The sequence below is a fragment of the Elephantulus edwardii genome, unplaced genomic scaffold (genome assembly GCF_000299155.1).
Source record: "Elephantulus edwardii isolate Elephantulus edwardi_28Jun2011 unplaced genomic scaffold, EleEdw1.0 scaffold00068, whole genome shotgun sequence".
Taxonomy (NCBI): Eukaryota; Metazoa; Chordata; class Mammalia; order Macroscelidea; family Macroscelididae; genus Elephantulus; species Elephantulus edwardii.
Window position 1 is genome coordinate 14,473,993 of NW_006399818.1, and position 10,180 is coordinate 14,484,172.

The 10,180-nt window shown below is 44.7% G+C and overlaps 1 protein-coding gene and 1 pseudogene across 1 annotated transcript in view; one reads left to right on the forward strand and one right to left on the reverse strand.

The window, feature by feature from the left end:
• Window positions 1–888, forward strand: part of LOC102864464 — a 1,772-nt pseudogene extending 884 nt beyond the window's left edge.
• NT5DC3 (5'-nucleotidase domain containing 3) overlaps window positions 1–10,180 on the reverse strand; it is a 126,142-nt gene that overhangs the window by 68,202 nt on the left and 47,760 nt on the right. The window contains exon 2 of the mRNA XM_006888548.1: window positions 9,569–9,753. Within this exon, the coding sequence (XP_006888610.1) occupies window positions 9,569–9,753 (185 nt within the window). The remainder of the gene's footprint in view (window positions 1–9,568; window positions 9,754–10,180) is intronic.

The window sequence follows — 10,180 nt, forward strand, 5'->3', positions numbered from 1 at the left end:
AATGAAACACAGATAGACATTCTTCTGGTATTCCCTGCTTTCAGCCAAGATCCATCTAACATCAGCTACAATATCCCTAGTACCACGACCCCTTCTAAATCCAGCCTGGACTTCTGGCAGTTCTCTACTGACGTGCTGTCCCAGTTGTTCTTGGATAATCTTCAGTAGAATCTTGCTTGCATGTGGTATCAATGATATTGTTCTATAATTTCTACACTCTGTTGGGTCACCTTTCTTTGGAATGGGAATAAATATATTAGACATCGTAAAAGAGCTCTTTCCAGGCTGCACGGTGTGACAGGCATCTCCCAGGACAACTGGCACGAGCACCAAGAGAGCAGGGGCAAGAGAAATCCCTCCCACAAGAAGCAGAAGTATGAACTGGGAGGCCATGCTGCCAACACTAAGATTGGCCCCTGCCGTATACACGGTTTGTGTAAGAAGAGGCAACGAGAAGTACCGGGCCCTAAGACTGGGTGTGGGAAACTTCTGGGGCTCTGAATGTTGCACTCACATGCCTCCAATAATGAGCTTGTCTGAACCAAGACCCTCATAAAGAACCACATCGTGCTCATTGACTGTACGTACTGCCAGTGGTACAAGTCCCACTACGCACTGCCCCTGTGTCACAAGAAGGGGACCATGCTGACTCCTGAGGAGGAAGAGATTTTAAATAAAAAGCAATCAAAGAAAAGTCAGAAAAAATATAATTAAAGGAAAAGGAATGCAAAAATCAGCAGTCCTCTCGAGGAGCAGTTCCAACAGGGCAAGCTGCTTGCAGGTATTGCTGCCAGGCCAGGCCAGGGTGGTCGTGCAGAGGGCTGTGTACGAGAGGGCAAAGGGCTGGAGTTCTATCTGAGGAAAATCAAGGCACGGAAGAGCAAGTAACTCGCCCGCTTCCCATTTTAGTACATGGAAAAAACAAAAGAAGAAAAAGTCATAAAACAAACCACAAAGACTTTGTCCCTTTGAGAACTAAGGCTCGCATGACCCAAGTCACAGCATTTTCATCATCTCACATGCATGCAAAAGCTGTACAACGAATGAGGAAGATTGAAGAACTGACACATCTGAATGGTGGTGCCGGCGGAGAATATTTAGTATACCGTGGACTGCCTGAAGAACACACGTGTTTGTGAGCAGTGCCAGCAGAAAGAGGGTGAGACGTCATCGCAAATACTTCGGGCATTTTCTCAGGAGGGACCAGTGACAGATGGAGGACATCACAATTGGAAAGTAGAGGGTCAGCAAAAGGGAAGGTGCTCCATGAGACAGACTGACACCATGGTTGTCCCATGAGGATGACGAGGTCTGGGCAGTGCCTTCTGTTGAACAAGTGTCACTATGAATACGTTGTACGTGAAGTCGAAGCCTAATCAACAGCACCTAACAACTGCTCCACCCCAAAGAAGGCAGACTGAACCAGGGTCATTTTACTGTGGGACAGTCTAAAGAGGAGGGTCGGGAAATTTGCCCAGGATCACAGAGTTGGCACGTGGTTGCACCAGTATTTGACCCCACGCCCACCTCCAACCACTATGTAATTAAGAACGACCCAGCACCTAAACCCTACGTGCACCCACACCACCTCCCTGCCACAGCAGTACTTCCTACCTCGGAAGGACTGAGTTTGCCTCGGCGAGAAGGAATTTAGAGTTAAGAGCGAAGTCCTGAGCATTTTAAATGAAAGAGGGTACAAGAATAAGAGAGCTATCTCCTCCTTATACGTGTACTACTGAAAAGGCTGGTCGCTTTCTTTGAACGAGGCTTATCTGTGTTCCCCAGAAGGGTACACTGAGACCCAGCTTCTCTTTCTTGTTCCCTGTGCATTATTCTTGGAGAATCACTCCTGAGAAATACACAGTGCACTTCCCCCCGCCCCCTCCACTGACTACAGTCAATGACCTTGACAAAGTGACAGAAGCAGCTGGAAGATGGCAACCTGTGAAGAAGAGCGCGAGTTCTGTGGGGGGTGGACCAAGCACCAATCCTGGTCCTACCATGTGCTAAGACATGTGGCCTTGGCACACTCCTCTGTCTCTCTGAACCTCAGAGCTCACATCTATGAAGTAGGGGTGCAGGATGACCACCCAAGGTGGAGGAGGGAAGGATTAACTCAGAAAGGTGTGGAAGAAGTCTGGGAAGTCCCTGGCATGTAGCCTTCCTCAGTAAAACTGAGCTGCTTCCCTGGACTGGGAATCTGGCCTCCTTTACAGCCTCATTTACCTTCATGTCAATTTTGGATGAGTCACTCAACTTCCCAGAACTCATACTTCATCAGTAAACGAAAAGGTTGGACTCGGTGATTTCTATGTGCCTTTCTTGGCCATAAATTGGAGAATTCTCTATCACCCACCCAAGTCAGATGTCCTCGTGATGAGCCGTGTACCTGGCTTCTAACAATACACACAGACACGGCATCTCTGCATCAAACACCAACAGTAACATCCATCCCAAGAAGCAGGGCTGCTTCCAACACCTGGTCAATTCCGCGTCCATTCAATGGCCTGATCACTGGATTTGTTTAACTCAGAACGGTTTAAGCTTTCTACACTTTAGCGTGACTGTGAAACTCACTCAAGTGCGTACATATCACGATTTCTTGTGTCCCTACAGGTAAGACTTTTACTTGGGATTTTTATTAGAATTCTTATCTAGCCCCAGCGTAACGTACCAACGTTGTTTCATTTCTTGAGATATGTGTCCCTTATTAATAAGAATTAATAAGAGCTGTTAACACCAGGAGAAAACACGTGCAGATGACCACTTTTCTACGGCAAATTTTGGACCCAAAAAAAAAATACATTTACAAAAAGAGGACAGTCACACTGTCTGCTGAGAGATGGGCAACAGTGCACAGGATAAAAGGCATCCAGACTGACATTCAGCTTAGGATTTCAGCATCAAAAGGAATGTTAGTGCCAATCAATGAGACCTCCGCTGAAGGTACACATTTGGGAGATGGAGTCAAGAACTCTTCAAACGCTCCCTACAGATCCCTGGCAGGCTTATTAAATGAATATACAGAGGCAGTCATCATCCTATACTTGTTCCCTTTTTAAAAAAATCCCTTGTTCTTTTAAAAAAATACATATAATTATAAAAGAGCTGGGACATTTACATTTGCTTTTTTAGAGAGATGCAGAATTGTAAATTGTGTGTCTTTAAAACAGATGCCTTTCCATTTCCACAAGTACATCAAGTGCACTTGCTCTTGGCAGGAAAAGGGGCACACAACTCAATGCATCTTGGAAGAACTATTTTATTTAATCGGAGCAAGAGAAAAATCTGCATAAGTACAACTGGCTCTATTAATATGCCTGATATAATTAGAGTAATAACACTTCTTTTATTGAAGTAACAAATAGACATAATGGGAATAAGATTTCAATGATCTTAAATCTAGAAGCGTTTCTAATTATGATGATGGTACCTTTTATTTTCTCCATCTATTTCATCTGTTCACCCCCAAAATGTCATAAATTTTTAATTTTCATGAATATTTTATCTTCATCTGAACAATACATCCAAGTAGGAAGGTGTGATAAGCTCTGCAATGGGGCACAAGCAGGAGAGGAAACAGTATGTCTTCTTAGAACAGATCTGAACTCAAGCCCCTGTTTGAGTTCTGTTTACTACTGGCCTGTGGCCTTCAACTAATAGTTTAATTTCCTAAGACTCAGTTTCCTCAAATGTAGAAGAGGGACATCCATTTGCAGGTTTGATAGTAAGAGCTGCTCTGTGCCATGGAGTAGGAATTGACTCATAGTGGTCCCTCCAGAGGGTTTTCAAGGCAGGAAACTGCACGGAAGGAGACTGCATATCCTCCCACTGAACAACTGGTATATATAAACCATGTGCCCTCAGAATTACATTGAAGCTTTTAACCACTAGGCCACCAGGGCTCCCTATATAAAGAGTAGAAATAAAAATAGCAACAGCTAAGGGGAGCTCTGGTGGCCTAGTGGCAAGAAGCTGCAACTACAATCCCAGAGGTGCACGGTTCGAATCCACCAGATGCTCTGCCGGGGAAGAAGGGCCAATCTCCTCCTGTACCAGTCACATCTGATTTGACGGTAAATGCACACAAAAATAATAAAATAAAATGTATAAAAAAAAATAGCAACAGCTAACATTCACCGAGTGTTTTCTATGTGCTAAGGACCTCTGGTACTTATAATGATGTCCCTGGAGAAAGACATCATGCCTGGAAGGGTAGAGGGTCAGTCAGTGCTGGAGAAGATGACCCCGGATGAGATGGATTGACACAGTGACTGCACCAATGGAGGCAGAGATGGTGAAACTGGCTCAGGACAGTATAATATTCAGGAGTATTATTCAGAAGGTTGCTATGAATTGTAGTAGATAAGACAGCACATAACAACAACAAGGACCTCTAGTGTTATACTGTGTTAGGCAGTAGGCTATTAACTAAAAGGTCAGCAGTTCTAATCCACCAGCAAAAGAAAAGGTAGTCTGCTCTCATTAAAATTTACATCCTCAGGAACCCAAAGAAGGCTTACCAGGAGTCAGAACTCACTAAGTGGAGGGGGTGGTTTTCTTCTGTTTTGTTTATTCTTTCTGTACTAGGCAGCTGTTGTTCTTAGGTGCTATCAAGATGCCTAACATTCATACCCTATGAACAACAGTCCAGAAGCTTGCTGTATCTGGTGCCACCCTCACTGTTCCAATCCATCTTGTTGAGGGTTTTCCGCTCATTCTATGACTCTCCACTTTTCCCAGGAAGAAGCTTTTTTCCAAGGACAGATCTCTCCAGACAAAATGCCCAAAGTATGTGAGATGACCTTTCTCCATCCATGTCTCTAAGGAATGCTGGCTGCAGTTCTTCCAAGACAGACGTGTTTGTTCCTTTGGTCGTTGATGGGCTATCCACAACTCTTCTCAATCCCACAATTCAAAGGCATCAATGTACTAGATTATATATAAGTTTATTTAATGAGTACAATAATAGTGTGGGGAAAGTACTGTCACTGTGTCTATTTAAAAAGGAAGAAACTGAGGGCCAAAGAGATCAGCTGAGCAACAAATTATGGGTAACTTTGACAAGAATGGGAATCCCAGAACACTCAATTGCACACATGCGAAACCTATACCTGGACCAGGAAGCAGTCCTCAGAACAGAGCAAGGAAACATTGCATGGTTCAAAATCAGGAAAGGAGTGTGTCAGGGATGCATTCTGTCCCAATACCTTTTCAATCTGTCCGCAAAACATATCGTTTGGGAGGCTAGACTTTATGAGGAATGTGGCATTGGAACTGGAAAACACTTATCAACAACTGGTGTTACGCAGATGACACAATCTTGCTTGCCAAGAAGGACCTGAAGTGCTTGCTGCAGAAGGTCAAGGACTGTAGTCTTCAATACAGATTGAAGCTCAACATCAAAAAGATAAAGTTCTCACCACTGGGTCAATTTGTAGCACCATGATAGATGGAAGAGATTGAGGTGGTTCATTTCAGCTCACGCTGCTACACTATCAACACTCCTGGCACCAGCAGTCAGGAAATCAAAAAATGAAACGCATTAGGGGGATCTGCTGTCAGGGACGTCTCCAAAGTGCTAAAGAGCAACAATTCAGTCTAGACTCAGGTACACGTGATTCAGGCCAGGGTCTTCGCAATTACTAGCTATGTATCAGAGAACGGGACAATGATTAAAGATGAAAGAATAATCGATGCCTCTGAGTTGTGTTACTGGAGAAAGGTACAGAATATACCATGGATTGCCTGGATTGCCAAGAGAACAAACGGGTCTGTCCTGGAGAGGAAGAAACCAAGCTGCACCTTGAAGACAAGGATTCTGAAGCTATGTCTCACATTCTTTGAACATGTGGCCAGGAGCAACCAGTCCTTGGAGAAGGACATCATACTTGGAAGGGTGGAGTCAGTGTAGGAGAGGAAGATCCCAGATGAGATGGATTGATACAGTAATTGGGGTAAAGAGGGTAGGTGTGTCAGAGACACTTAAGACTGGCTCAGGATAGGACAAGGTTCAGAGCTATTATATTATACATAGGGTTGCTATGAGTCACAGGCAACTTGATGGCACATAACAACAACTCAATAATGCAAAGGAGGTAAGAGGTGCAATTAAGAAGACACATTTCACTGGGAAAATCTACAGTTAGAGACCTTTCCAAATTATTGAGGAATAATGATGTCAGTTTTGAGGACTCAGGCGTGTCTGATTCAGGCCATAGTCTTTTGATCACTTGCTATCCATCTTAGAGCTAAACAATAATTAGGGATGACAGAAGAATTATTGACATCTTTGAGCTGTGGTGTTGGAGAAGAGCACTGAACATCCCATGGACAGCCAAGAGAGCAAACAGATATGTCTTGGAGAGGGTGCAGCAGAGAGCTCTTTGGAGGCAAGAATAATGAGGTTTCACCTCAAATACTGTGGACCTGTTGCTAAAAGGGACTATTTCTTGGAGAGGGAAATGATTCTGGGAAGAGTGTAGGGTTGGTGAAGCAGAGGAAGACCCACAACCAGGTCGACTGACACAGGGACTGTAACAAGGGGCTCTGTATGTCAGGAAGTGTGAGGATGGCACAGGACAGAACAGGGTTCAGATCCTTTGTTCATAGGGTTGCTATGAGTCATGCTCGACTTGATGGCACCTAACAACAACAAGAGGTGAAGGCCTGTGTGAACCTGTGCTAACAATCAGTACTTGGTGCTGTGATATACTGACCTTCACTGTACAGGTGATTATCAAAGTCGCACAGAAAACAAAGTCAGGAAGCCTTGGAACAGAATGCCACACTAATTCAATCTCCCAACAGGATGGAGACTAGAAGGTGCAGACTGTCAGACAGGAATGCAAAGACATAACCAGTTATTTCTCAGTCTCCTTGCTGTCAAGGGAAAGGGCCACAGATGTGATGGCGAGAAGACATTGTCTGCAACAAATAGAGACACACAGCTGAGTGGCAAGTGGTAGACGGTGTCCCATCTGGTAAGGTGCCATAACTGACTATCGGACTAACAGCAGAAAGGAAGGCTATTTTTGCCAAATGCCATTTCTGCGTTGTGGAAAAGGATATAAAAGCTTGCTTGTTAAATCCTCTGAAAACAAATGGGATCAGGCTGATGTGATAAGGAAATAAACCAGGTCAAAGAATTCAAAACTAATGAAAACTTTGGTCACGTTAATAAAAGTATGGCATCCAGAACCCGGGAGGTGGCTGCCTCCCTCGACTTCATACTGGTCTGACTCCACTAGCAGTAATAGCTTTAGTTCATGGTCTTGGGTTTGAAAGGGACAAACCAGAACCCACACAATGGAGGGCGGCCAGGATAAGACAGAGAGAAGGGGCAAATGCAAATGGCTGGGCAAACTAACCTTGAACAGCCTGGGAAGAGAAGCCTCACAGGACACACTAACCTTGTATATATAATACTCAGCCCACTGCATATCTGCTTTTCAAACACTGTTGCTGTCAAGTGCCCTCAAGTCAACTAGGATTCATAATGACCCTTTGAACCAGACATCCTGCACCACCATGTGGTATTCACATCAATCCCTCTGCGGAAGGTCTTCCTCACTTTTGTCGCCCCCCTACCTTTCCCAGCATGATGTCTCTAAAGAAAGATTCCTCTTGAAAATAGGCCCAAAGTACCTGAGCTACTCAAATGCGGTGGTTGCTGTTGTTACTGTTGTTGTTAGGTGCCATCGAGTTGGGTACAACTCAGAGCAGACCTATGAAAAGCTGTCCTGAACCCTGCCCTGCCCTGTTCCGTCCTCATCATCTGACACACCAGAGCCCACTGCTGCAGTCACCACGTCAATCCATCTTGTTGGGGGATCTTTCTCTCCTTTGCTGACTCTCCATCTTTCCAAGTGTGATGTTCCTTTAGAGAAGCCTCGCCTAGCTACATGTCCAAAGTACGAAAGATGAAGCTTCGCCATCGTTGTCTCCAAGGGGGCTGCACTCTGGCTGCACTTTTTCCAAGGCCTATCTGCCTGTTCTTCTGGCAATCCATGGAATAGTCAGTATTCTTCTCCAGGACTACAGCTCAAAGGCATGCATTCTTCTTCTGTCATCCTTACTAACCGTTCAGCACTCGGATGCACAGCAGGTGGCTGAGAAGACCATGGTCTGGATCAGACCTGAGTCTTCAAACTGACATCAACGTTCTCCAGGGTTTTGAGGAAGTCCCTGATTGCTATCAGACTTGCTCAACGCAATACATCTCTTGATTTCTTGACTGCTGCTACCAACGTTGTTGACTGAGGAAGATGAAGATGGAAGGGGTACTCAAACAGTCAAAGTATTAAATGATCCTTTCTCATGATTTAGTCCCACCCACCGTCCCACCCCAAGTCTACCGTTGCCGGAAAATTCCTGCAAGACTTAGTTGAAACATCACCTATTTTATCATGTCCCAAATTCCCTCAGAAGGAGTCAGATTTTCCAACTACTTGTATGCATCCCTAGCTCTCTGCTGAGACCTCTAACGAAGGCAGCACCAGGTAGCATCATCATTTATCTGCCCACAAGGCTGATCCCTTCCTTATTAGAGAGCTGTTTCTCCAAGGACAGTAACTATGCCCTATTCCTCCTTCTCTGGCTTTCACCACATGGCTTAGCACAGGAGAGGCACTTAAGGCAGGCAGAGGGAGGGGAAAGGAGAGAAAGGACTAAAACAGATCAGTGATCAAAGCTGCTCAACTCAGGGAAAACTTCTCTACCGTCAGAACTATCTGTCCCCTGAGGAGGTGCAACTGGCGTGAGATAAACATTTATCTCTGCTGTACTCTGGCCCAAGATAAAGATTTACGCCTCAATTCTAAGATACTCTGGAGAGATTTACGGATCCACATGACCAGTGGGGACACCTGTCCTGATTCCCGAAATGCGTCTCCAAAAGACTGCAGAAAAGAATGCTAAGTAGTGAGTGTTTGTCTCCTTCCTCATTTTAAGGTTTCAAGAATATAGTGCATCCCAGCATTCAAAATACCCTTTACCTCCTAAAGCAAATCCAATCAGTGCTGAGGGTGAAGCACTACATCTGGGGAATGCCTTCTCCCCAGCCCTCGGCTTCATCGGCCCAGGGGGGAACTGTCACCATGCTGTACACGATGAGAACACAAACGTCTCCTGATGAGACTTCTTAATGACCAGCTCAGGACGGGCTCTACCACAGAGATGGCTGAAGGTTTCACAAAAAACCAACGACCTTACAGACATCATGCAGAACAAAAGAAATCTACTCCATCATTCAACAATGATTTCCTATATGACTTCTACACACTAAGCATGAGGTCCTCGGTTCAAAGCTGTTCCTCAAATGTCTGAACACAAAGGGTCAACGCAACTCAACAATCAAGTCAGAACCAACTCACAGGTGACCCTCCAGCGGGTTTTCAGAGGTCATAAGTCACACAGAACAAATCACACTGTCCATCTTTCTTCCTTGGAGCCGGTGGTAGATTCAAACCATCTGCCTTTGGCTTGGCAGTGCAATCCTTTATCCATCAAGCCACCAGAGCTCCCGAAAAACACAAAAAGGTGGAGGCCCTAATGGACCCGATCTTACCCGGTGTTCGTTGATGAGCAGGTCTCGAGCAGCATTAAATATCAGTGTGTGGAGGTGCTTGGAATAAAAGACCAACGTGTAATCATAATCAAAGCCATAGATTTCTATATCTGACAGGCTCATCTCATTGTTAGAGAAAATGGCGTCTGGATTCAGTAAGTTGTTCATAATTGAAGGAACCAAATCTAGAAGTAAAGGGGGAAAAACATATGTTAGACAATAAAATATACTAAAAAAATGTTATGTCATAAAATAAATACCATGTATTTATTGTTGTACGTGCTGTCAAGTCAACTCCTGCCCTGTCCTGAACCAATCTCACCACCTCTGACACAGCTACTCCCATAACCCCAGTTACTGTGTCAATCCATCTCACCTGGGGTCTTCCTCTCCTGCACTGTCCTTCTACCCTTCCAAGCATGATATCCTTCTCCAAGAACTGGTCCCTCCTGGCAATGTACTCAAAGTATATGAAACAGAGTGTCAAAATCTTTGCCTCCATCCTACTACACTGCCATAGTGGTAAAGACAGCATGGTACTGGTACAATGACAGACACATAGATCAATGGAATCGAATTGAGAATCCAGAGATCAACCCATCTATCTATGGT